The sequence below is a fragment of the Periplaneta americana genome, chromosome 7, assembly GCF_040183065.1.
Source record: "Periplaneta americana isolate PAMFEO1 chromosome 7, P.americana_PAMFEO1_priV1, whole genome shotgun sequence".
In the NCBI taxonomy this organism is placed as follows: Eukaryota; Metazoa; Arthropoda; class Insecta; order Blattodea; family Blattidae; genus Periplaneta; species Periplaneta americana.
The window spans coordinates 162,717,973-162,730,120 of record NC_091123.1 but is presented as its reverse complement, the minus strand read 5'-3'; the positions used below and the strand labels follow the sequence as shown (position 1 = coordinate 162,730,120).

Sequence of the window (12,148 nt, the reverse complement as noted above, 5' to 3'; positions counted from 1 at the left end):
TTATAAATAAAATAGTATGAAACACTTCGATATACAGTTATTATTGCTAATTAATAATTATTCAATATTTGATTTACCACATATATAATATGATAGGTCCATACATAGTGTTCCGCCTATATACTGCGACAATGTAGAAACGTTTTACAAAATATTATTGATATATCAGCAGATTAATAACAATATTAGTACAGAGATAACGTCACAGAAAATATAATAAAACGAATAATCATGCTGCACAACTATTACGGACGCAAAGATTGATGCACTAATTATTATTATTATTATTATTATTATTATTAATATTATTATTATATTACTACTAGAAAACTTGATACAGTTCTTGCATTATCGTGATTGTGTTCTCCGTTTATAATAATTACCGTATATTTACATCCAATAACACCTATCAGATGCGGCAAAAACAAAATCACTCCTGTGTGGAAAACAAAAACATTTACCTACAACATTTATATTATATTTTAAAAGCATGTTTTGTAGTTGTACTATGGAGAGGTTAGTTAAACACTGCAAAGTTTTGAAATGATAAACATCTATGATGTTACTACACAGTTCATCACTGTAACAAGAACGAATGTCTAACGCTCGGCTTATACCGTTCGAGGATTTATCGCTCGTGACAATTTTACCCATCATGCATGTGCGCTACCTATCGGATTATACTATGAACTACTTGGCGCTCGAGCGAAAACGTCCGATGCAGACCTCTGGCTCCTACATTATTGTTACGGGATTACGGTTAAGGTAACCAACGAGAAAGTGTAGATCTACTGTATTATTAAATACAACACTCTACATTATGCTCTGTTTGCCCATTGTCTCTCTCACAATTATATTACAGGCTTGTTTCATATCATTTTTACAATAGACTAATTCCGTGACAGACTGGACACTGTTAGGCTGTGAATGTTTCTCATTTTGAGCATCTGTTTGGTTAGTGATAGTGTTTTGTTTAATTTTATGGCCTACTCAACACGATTTTACATACTTATATGTTTCAAGTTTGAAGTTAAAGGAAAAAGTTAAAAAAATTGTTAAAACATGAGACGGGTGAATGGGTAAAATTTCTACACATTCATACGTAAAATTTATTGGAGATTCGGAATATGTAAATTTTAATATAAGTGCCATTTAAAAAACTAAGTTTATTGTCACACCTTGTATACCTTAATAACTAACTTTTTTCGAACACTGGTATCATATTGTCGTACATCATCGTATTCATCATCATACACAATCTCGCTCTCGCGCTTGTGGAATACCCTACCCAGTGACATCAGAGACTGTCGGAATTTAGTAGCGTTCAAAAGCAAACTTATTAAGCATTTTCTTACTGCGTAGAGTAGGTTTACTTTTTACTTAATTAATAAAAAAATTTTCTCTCCTCTTAACTTTTACAATAAACTGTCTAGCTATTATTCATCAGTGTTAATCTTTTTACTTTGATTTTTATTGTATTTGTAAATTTAATATCAATTGTATTTATAATTGAGGGGAGTTTTCACAAAACTCGTTATCTACAAAATCTTCTTTTTTTTCAAGACAACTCTTTTCTAAAATACACAACTGTAGATACCGAGTTTTGAAAAATCTCTTTTCAAGATCAGTTTACTGATATACTTACCGACGTTAGCTTAATTCTGATAGCACCATTGGATTCTCCTGACCCAAAAACATAAGGATACGCTAAAACCTCAAAATCTAAAAAAATGTAGATAACAAGTTTTGTGAAAACGCCCGTCAATTGTAATTGTATTCTTAATATTGTAGTTGTAATCCCCTGGTAGAGGGGAAGAGAAGGCCTAATGGCTTTATCTCTACCAGGTTAAATAAATAAATAAATACCGGTAAATAAATAAATAAAATATTGTATGGTTAATCTCCAACAGCTTTTGTATAATTTTTTTTTTTTTTTTTTTTTTTTTGGAAATTAAAATTTAAGATGTTACGAGTAATATTCCATTCTTTTTGAACACCCTGTATAAACGTGTGCATCTTATACTTGTGTTCGTTTCACTGTGTGTTTTTCATACTTTATTTATTATTTGGATTATTATTTATTCAAGTTTCCTATGAAATTGCATTAGATGTAATTGTAATAATGATAAAGATGATGGTAATAATAATAATTTATTGCTATTATTATTACTATTATAGTTATTTTATTATTTATTATTTCCATTATTTCTTCTAAAGACCCAAACTGTGCCGTACAGGCTCGTGCGAAGGATCATGTGTACGTGTGTTTGAGTATATATTAGGGCATATGTATAAATAAATGCACTTCATTCATTCATTCATTCATTTATTCATTTTGGATTTTCAAGCGGTTGCGCCTAATGTTTTGCAGGGTAGACAGAACACCAGGCGCACTTCACCATACAAGAACTCTGATGACATTTTCTGACTACACAAATGATGATGTAACAATTGAAGGACATTTACGTTTCCTAATTAAAAAAGATGTTAGCTTGAAATAGGCTTACAACTGATTGGACATTTTGGTACATTTATCTTCATAACTATGTAATATATGAATCAACTAATGGACACCGGTAACAGCAAAGAAAATAAGCGTAATGCATAGATAAAATCTGACATGTGAACAAATGCAAGTATAAAATAAATTACAATTACTTACAAAATAGAAGAGCAAATAAGTATACCCTTACTATTGTAATGTTCACAGTTTAAACTCAAAATACATAGGCTACCTCTGAAAGGGTAGTTGTTAATATAGCCTATGTCTTTTAATTATTCTAAGTGGATGTATTATTATTTTATTAATAAATAATTTTTAAGGAGCTAAAAAGTTATTAACAAAACTAAAAACACTCTCAAGCTATAATGATTATAGTTTCATGATATGTTGCTTCTGACGGTACCTAACTGCAATGCATGAATGAAGAGAGAAGAGGAAATATCAATTGAAAGTTACACGATGATAATCGCGTCCATACAACGATCCTTGTAACTCCTGGATGGCTCAATGTCGTCTGTCTTTCATGATCCAGAGCCGTTCACCCGAGAAAGACTCGGACATTCGTTACACCGAACATTGGATCACTCCGCGAAACGGAAGAGCTTTGCATACTGTCTATCGCGCCAGGCGTTCTGTAGCAATATATCATTTCTATTTTTCGTAACCGGTTGTGCACGATTCTAATTCTTACCACATTTACGTCGAGTTCCTTCTCCCAGTGTTCATCGTCTATTATTCCAGCGTTGTTGATAACAATGTCGATAGTCTTGAAAGTGTCTTTCGTTCTCCTGAAGGCCTCTGAAACACAAAATAATTGCTACTTCAGCTGTTTAATTTGGCATCTACACTAGTGTCTAAAAATCTCAAAATTCTAGTTTCAAGAATATATTATGACGCTCACTACAGAAATTTCAAGGTCCGTCATAGTCAGAACGATGGAGATAAAATTCTTACTGGAGAGAATATATAAGGTGGTAGCGGTATAAGTGCAAATGTTGTTAGTACTAATCGAGAACAATGTTATGAACCAGTATGTGCAATATTATATACAGGGCATTCATTTCAAAACGTCCCAGTCTAAATAACTAATTATTTAAATTGAATTTAATTTAAACAAAAAACACGTCAATTTAGATATTTAGGGGGAAGTCTGAAACCAGGCTTAATTGCATTTCACCCCTCACTTTGAAATTTCAAATGCCACCCCTGTATTTTTATACTTAAACTAGCCGTACCCGTGCGCTCCGCTGCACCCGTTAGAAATAGGGGAGAGTCGGGTAGTATCGGACATCGGGTAATATCGGACAGTGCGTTTCTTTCATCTACCACCATATGGTAGTACCTGAATGACATGGTTACGTTTCTCTATGCGACATCACAGAAACGTAACCATGTCAATCAGGTACTATCATCGTGTGGTAGATGAAAGAAACTCACTGTCCGATATTACCCGCTGTCCGATACTACCCGACTGTCCCCTAATATAAAGTAATTACATAATTAAAATAGAACATTTGATCCGGTGAACATTCGTGTTTGATAGAAGGATAAATCGTTTAATATGTTACTTAATTTAAATTGCATCCAAATAATTAAAATGCGATCATTTTTGTCCAGAGACCACTCATTTGGTGCAATGACAATTCCTTTAACATATTTCTTAATTTTTATTACATGCAACCATAGCTTAATGAATATTGACATCATTTAGATTTAATATGTATACTTTATTTTACTTGTTATATGTTTCCATTTATTATATTATATTATATTATATTATATTATATTATATTATATTATATTATATTATATTATATTATATTATATTATATTATATTATATTATATTATATTATATTATATTATATTATATTATATTATATCAGAAGTTGCTGTAATAACATTATAGCAGTATGTCCATCTAGAGAAACTACACTTTGCAAAAGTGAAATAATAATTAATTATACAAATCGGTTAATTTAGCTTCCGATATTACTTCATACAAACACAGAAACATTCTCTGTAGGCTATGTTTAATAGCTTTCGATTGTTGCTGTCCAAGGCCCCTTATAGACGAAGTAATTTGTTTTTTAATTCATTACACGGCCTTAGATGGCAGTTATTTTAATTTTAAAACTCATTTATCTCATTAAATATCAGTCCTATCAAAATATTTCAAGGAGTAAAACTTATCGCAAATTATTTTTAAAGAAACTTTTGTTATGTAACATTTTTCACAAAAATCAATAGTAAGCGAGATATTTCGATTTATTTAATTCAGGCCCCCTTATAACCCCCCTTTTAAATAATTTATTTTGAATGCCATATAGCCTAAAATCTAAGTTACAACGAACTTAATATATATTCCAATTTTCATCGAAATCCGTTCATCCATTATCGCGTGAAAAGGTAACAGACAGACAGACAGACATACAAACAAAAATTTCAAAAAAGCGATTTTCGGTTTCAGGATGGTTAATTATATGTTAGGACCAATTATTTTTGGAAAATCGAAAATTACCAGAAAAATTTCGGCTACAGATTTATTATTAGTATAGATATGAAAGAGCATTCAATTGTTTATACACTTAATTCATTTGTTTTCACATCTTTTGTTTTCTATCGTCGCCTGGCAACCTAGATTATTGTCATTGATGATTAGAGCTGAAGAGAATAAAGCTACAAAAACTTATTGAGCATTTCGTGTAATAGTTGTGTTTGTGTGTTAAATTATTTTAAAATGGTGTATACCCTTCAACAGAGAGAACATAAATCATCCTTAGGAAATTACACAAAATAAGCTGTGTTTTTATCCTACAATCAACTGATCCACTTCTTGTTGCTGTAACACCATGTATGACAGATAAATTACACTTAAAATGACAAGAAATTACCTTAATTAAGATCTTAATAGGAAAAACTTATACCATTGTAAATATATTATTATTAATATTGTTATGTTTAGGAAACAAGTTTTATATCTCCTACAAAAAAAAAAAGCTCGTTTAGAAAACAATATTAAATGAAACGTATTTTAACGCTAGTATTTCTTACTTCCAATATATTTTAAAGAAAAAATCATATAATTAATAAACCATCACTTAGACACACTGTAATAACTTCTAAGACTTCAAATTAAAAACTATGATTCACTCTGCACAGCCAACCAACGGGAGTTACTTGCTGCGCTCTAGCGTCTAAACGGGACAACAATGCTCCACGCGAAACTCAATGCTAAAAAAAGAGGAATGAGAAGTCAGCTACGCAGCCATAAGATGCGATCCAGTGGTTTTTGAACTTCATTACAAGGAAACATAATAATGTCTTATTGCTGTGTTTTATAATTATTATTATCATTTACGTAAGTAAATTCAATTTGGCAATTTATTTAATTTTATTCGTTGAGCAGTCTTATTAAATTGCACTCGTGGTTTCATCCTATTAGCATAAATTATCAATAAGATTAAAACAACATTCGTGCAATTACTACAGATAATCTTTGAAATAATTCGAATTTAAACTGTCAGGATAAACTTACCTTCCAGATTATCCTGTCTTGTCACGTCTGTCTTAATGAAAATGGCCTTTCCTTTTCCAAATTCTTTATTCACAACTTCAATTGCAGCTTCTCCCTTTGTACTATCGATATCACATATTGTCACTCCCTGGAGATAAATGTCCAATATTAATCATGTTTAAATAAATTCTCAAAATAATTATAGCTATAGGTACAGTATATTTAAAAAGTGTTGTAATATTGCATTCGCTGTAATTGGAGTCCATATTTCACTTTCCAGAAATTTCAATTTATGTTGGGATTAAAACTGATTTACAGTAATATGTAGGCCTACCTTCAAACACTGACCCAACTTTGGTCTTCCCAATATCTTTATTGCTATTTTAGTGTCAACATCGTTATTAGTAGAATTTCTACATTTGAAACTTTATGACGACTTAAATAAATTAATTTAGGACTGCATGTTATTCCATGGACTTCAAACTCATAACACTCAACCTAAGCATCCAGCTGTCAGAAGTGAATAATAATTATGTTAGTGAAACATATTTAGTTTAAATACAGTGCAATTCGGGCTAATGTCTATTGACCCATTGTGCGCTCTATATACTCGATGCAAATCAAGATTTTACCTGAAAATCTTGATTTGCATAATACACGTCACTGTTCGTTAACAGAAAAACCACAATTTAAGTCACACGGAGTTAGTGTGCACTCGAAGTTGGTTGCTTGACGGTTGTCAGCCCACTTTGAGGTCTGTGGATATAGAGGGAGAAATTGGATCGGTGTCGGTTAGAGTTCCCGAGTAGCTCAGTGGTAGAGCGTTGGTACGTTAAACCAAAGGTCCCGGGTTCGATACCCGGCTCCGGAACAATTTTTCCCTCGAAATTATTCAAATCAACTTTACAGGGAGTTATACCTGAAAATCTTGATTTGCATAATACACGTCACTGTTCGTTAACAGAAAAACCACAATTTAAGTCACACGGAGTTAGTGTGCACTCGAAGTTGGTTGCTTGACGGTTGTCAGCCCACTTTGAGGTCTGTGGATATAGAGGGAGAAATTGGATCGGTGTCGGTTAGAGTTCCCGAGTAGCTCAGTGGTAGAGCGTTGGTACGTTAAACCAAAGGTCCCGGGTTCGATACCCGGCTCCGGAACAATTTTTCCCTCGAAATTATTTATATACTCGATGTTGGTCAAGTCCGGCAGGTGACCTGAATGGCATTTGTGAATCCGATGCTGTCAGGTAGGCCATCTTGCCTCAGCCTCTGATACAGCCAGGTCCCTTCTCGGACGAGTAGCCTGATAAGCGTCAGGGCCCGGAGTCCCAAGCCCTTTCTATATCAGCATCGAAAACTCATAGGCCTGCTATCCACATAAGAATTTACTCCAGTCTATTTTTACTTTGCAGATGATAGTTGAAATGGGAGGGAGGTGGAGAGTGTTGGTGGAATTGAGGGGAAAAGGTAGCACCCCGAGAAAAACATCTGCAAGTCTGCTTTGTTCACCATAAATTCCATTATGACGTGGCGGGGGATCGAACCCGGACCACCTGGATGCGCACTATCACTTGAGCCACAGAAGCGGCACTGAGGTCTATTGATTCATTGTGCATTCATACAAACCTTAGCGCCGTTCTTGAGCAGTTGTTTGGCTGTGGCCAGTCCAATGCCTTGAGCTGCTCCAGTCACTAACGCCACTTGGTCCTTCAGATCCATCGTGTCCTGTGCGAGTTGGATCTGCACACAGAACGATGTTATGCTGAGTTAAAAACGCAGTGGAATATACTGGTGTTGCTTTACAATACACTGTTTATACGACAAACTAGCAGGAAATGACCTCACCCCAATTATAACAACATTTATTCAGCTGGAAATATGTATCTCCATATTTTTCTATAATTTTTTGTAGACCTACTGTTAGGGCAGCCCATGCTTTCATCGGCATTAGTGACAGCTGCTAATTTGTAAGAAGAAATATTTTAATTCTGTTTTTTTTATTTTTTTATTTAGTGTTTAACATGCAACGGAAAGCCAGTTCGTTATGCACAATAATAATAATAATAATAATAATAATAATAATAATAATAATAATAATAATAGTAACTAAGGAGCGGATTCCTGTGTAATTAAATATTATTTTTGCGTGTGATAAAACACAATTAACAAAGTTAAAAATTCCGAACATGAAGTTTCAAGTTTAAAACGCGAATTTTATTTCACATAAAAACACATATATCCACAAAAAATTATGTAAATACATATTTTCATGAAATCTATTATAAACACATAAATCTTCGAGTTTTTTACTTAAATAATTTTTTACAAGAACTTTTAAACATTTTAAAACTAAATCAATTATGTCACTCAGAAGTACGTTATCTTTTTTAAGAATTCTTGGTTGCTTCGTGTTTCCAACCACTGTGTGGTGATTTGGCTTTCCTATTAGCAAATCTAAGCTTTTTGTGAGATACCATAAAAACTCGAAACATCAAAAAACCTGTTGTCTGAAACAGGGAGGTGCGTGCCGTGAAAATTAAACTAGACTCGCTACCAGGTTCAGAAGTACAAGTACTAAGGGACAAATTCCAGAATATGTTTGGGAAAATCAGTGGATATAAAAAAAATGTGTAAAGTTGCTCACGTATTGGAGGGTGTGCCTGTAGGTAAAATTGACGGTGTACGTGTTTGTGGCATTCCTCTCTTTAAATATGCACGTCTGACGTCCTGTGATGTGGAAAGATCGTTTTCACAGTATAAGTCGTTGTTCAGAGATAATCGGCATGCATTTGTGATGGAGAATTTGGAGATGACCTTTGTTGTTCACCGCAATTCTCGGCCAAATACTAGCACTGAAGTGTGGTTGGTGAGTACCTAGTAACATTTTTTTTTTCCAAGTTAAGTAAGGTATTTTTGTCGTATTTAAAAGAAATATATATTTTTTTTATTTTTAGCAAATATTTTCGTACTTTTTAGCACATAAAAATCCGCTCCCTAATAATAACTTATGGCTTTTAAGGAACCCGGAGGTTCATTGCCGCCCTCAAATAAGCCCGCCATCGGTCCCTATCCTGAGCAAGATTAATCCAGTCTCTACCATCATATCCCACCTCCTTCAAATCAACTTTAATATTATCCTCCCATCTACGTCTCGACCTCTCCAAAGGTCTTCTTCCCTCCGACCTCCAAACTAACACTCTGTATCCATTTCTGGATTCGCCCATACGTGCTACATGCCCTGCCCATCTCAAACGTCTAGATTTAATGTCCCTAATTATGTTAGGTGAAGAATAAAATGCATGTAGTTCTGCGTTATCTCTCTCCATTCTCCTGTAACTTCATCCCTCTTAGCTTCAAATATTTTCCTAAGCACCTTATTCTCAAACACCCTGACCTCTGTTCCTCTCTCAAAGTGAGAGTCCAAGTTTCACAACCATACAGAAGAACCGGTAATATAATTGTTTTATAAATTCTAACATTCAGCTTTTTTGAGAGCAGACTGGATGATAAAAGCTTCTCAACCGAATAATAACACGCATTTCCCATATTTATTCTGCGTCTAATATAAATATATGGAAATCATGTTACAATGTTGTATTTTTGTTAACATCATTAATATTTCATAAAATTTAAATTCACCTCAAATTTTATCATATATGCATAAGTATAACAATATTTTATATTTTTCATATGTTTTATTAATTTTTATATATTTAAAAGTGTTAACAAACGTACAACATTGTAACATGAGTTCTATGTATTTGTATTTATATATTATATTACGTACATTTTCGGCAAATTAGTAAATCGACATGCAAAACAATTAAAATTAACATTCTCCTACAACTACATCAGGGCCGGGCATGAGAGCGGCTCAGTCTAGCCGGCCAGAGCTGCTCTCGCTCCGCAAGGCACTTCAATTCCAAGCCAGAGCAGAACGCTCACGCAGTGGCGGATCACATTACAGCTACCTTCCCTGCATTGATATAACAAGAGCCACGGTTGTTCTAGTCATTCAGTCTGTCAGTACATAATAGTTTATAAGGATATTACATCAATCCATTGTACATTACAGAATTTATAACACTCTTATTAATTTAATGAAATAAACTTCGCTCTATGGACACACACAAATCATTACGCTTATTTACATAACCCATACGCACATACTGCAATCTCCTCACCACGGTTCTACGAGACAGGCGTATGGCTTCCACTTCCCCTACTTGCTGTGGACAGAGTTCATCTGCCAATATAATTAAACATCGCTTGATGAATTCACCTTCGTTGAATGTTTTCAATTCCTTTGCAATTTCGTGGAAAATTTTGTAGCTAATTCTCATAGCCGATTCACTAAGTGCATTATTGTCATCCTGTTAATATATAATATAATATAATATAATATAATATAATATAATATAATATAATATAATATAATATAATATAATATAATATAATACAATATAATATAATATAATATAAAATGATGCGTTGCGATGCGATATATAATATGATATGATATGTTATGATATGATATGATATGATATGATATGATATGATATGATATGATATATATGGTATGGTATGATATATGATATGGTATTATATGATATGACATGATGTGATATATGATATGATATGATACGATATAAGATATATGACCATAAATTAATACAACTTAAAGAAAATGTTTCTCAGGTACATTATATTAGAGTATCTATTCGATATTTATATTGCATTATAAGTTATTATAGTACATTTACAATATATAATTTTAAATTATACAAGTATTATGATGTATCATTGTATATTATATTACAGTTCATGATATATAATATTATGTATATTATATATCATAATACTTGTATAATTTAAAATTATATATTACTAAGTGCATAATAACTTATAATGCAATGTAAATATCAAATAGATACTCTAATATAATGTACCTGATAAACATTTTCTTTAAGTTGTATTAATTTATGGCGTTCATTACCAACATATTTTTCATATTCAGTAGCATGTTGTAAAGACTAATGTCGTTGGATATTGAACTTCTTAATCAGTTGGAGTGTTTTATGCCAAATTAAACACTTTGCTAATCCACTGCTCTCTACCAAAAAGAACTCCTCCTCCCATGATACATTAAAAGCATTGGGAATAGCGGGATGGTTTAGTGTATGAGCAGAAGCTCCGTCTTCAAAGTTCGCCATCATACTGCAGAGTCATCACTGCACCGACACTGAATTACGTACAGTATGCATACGTCACACCGCTCGCAATACCCGTTCTCTAAAGCACACAGCGCTCATTTCTCAGAATCACGTAATGTGCCCAGACCTGAACTACATTAAGATATTTACTACATATAACTCATGATTTTAATTTTGTTATATAATACACAAATATCCATACGTTTGAGATGGGCAGGGCATGTAGCACGTATGGGCGAATCCAGAAATGCATATAGAGTGTTAGTTGGGAGACCGGAGGGAAAAAGACCTTTAGGGAGGCCGAGACGTAGATGGGAGGATATTATTAAAATGGATTTGAGGGAGGTGGGGTATGATGATAGAGACTGGATTAATCTTGCACAGGATAATTACCGCTGGCGGGCTTATGTGAGGGCGGCAATGAACCTTCGGGTTCCTTAAAAGCCATTTGTAAGTAAGTAAGTAAGTAATACACAAATTCATCGCAGTGAATGCATTCTAGGTACATTGGCCTTACGTTTAGATATCGTTAAAACAGTTAGGCCTAAGCATCTGATGATGCCGCACACGCGACAACATTCATACATTTCTTTTAGTAATGTGTATTAGCAAATGAAAATGGTAAATCATATGATTGAAAAACTATAAATAAATTTTAAATCTTGTAAATTGATTTATCTGAAAACCAAAATGAATTGTAAAATACACACATTAGTTCTATTTAAATGTATTTCTATTAAAAATTTATGTAACTTGATTCAGACTAAAATATAAAATATATTACATTGTTTGGGACAGAAAGTGAGTAATAGATATTTACACCGCTATTCTGTGAGCTTTCTGCGCCTTCTCTATCTTAATCCATAATAACTTTCCGACCTCATTGACTGTTATTGTAAAACAGCATGTCACTATT

The 12,148-nt window shown here is 33.1% G+C and overlaps 1 protein-coding gene across 3 annotated transcripts in view; it reads right to left on the bottom strand.

Moving 5' to 3' along the window:
- Window positions 1–12,148, bottom strand: part of LOC138703664 (15-hydroxyprostaglandin dehydrogenase [NAD(+)]-like) — a 161,302-nt gene that overhangs the window by 127,915 nt on the left and 21,239 nt on the right. For 2 of the 3 annotated variants that reach the window (XM_069831736.1, XM_069831737.1), the window contains exons 2-4: window positions 7,646–7,759; window positions 6,041–6,167; window positions 3,195–3,301 (exon numbers count right to left, since the gene is read on the bottom strand). In XM_069831736.1, the coding sequence (XP_069687837.1) occupies window positions 3,195–3,301; window positions 6,041–6,167; window positions 7,646–7,738 (327 nt within the window). In that variant the 5' untranslated portion in view covers window positions 7,739–7,759. Of the gene's footprint in view, window positions 1–3,194; window positions 3,302–6,040; window positions 6,168–7,645; window positions 7,760–12,148 lie in introns of those variants that run through there. The other variant, XM_069831735.1, reaches the window with a different exon arrangement.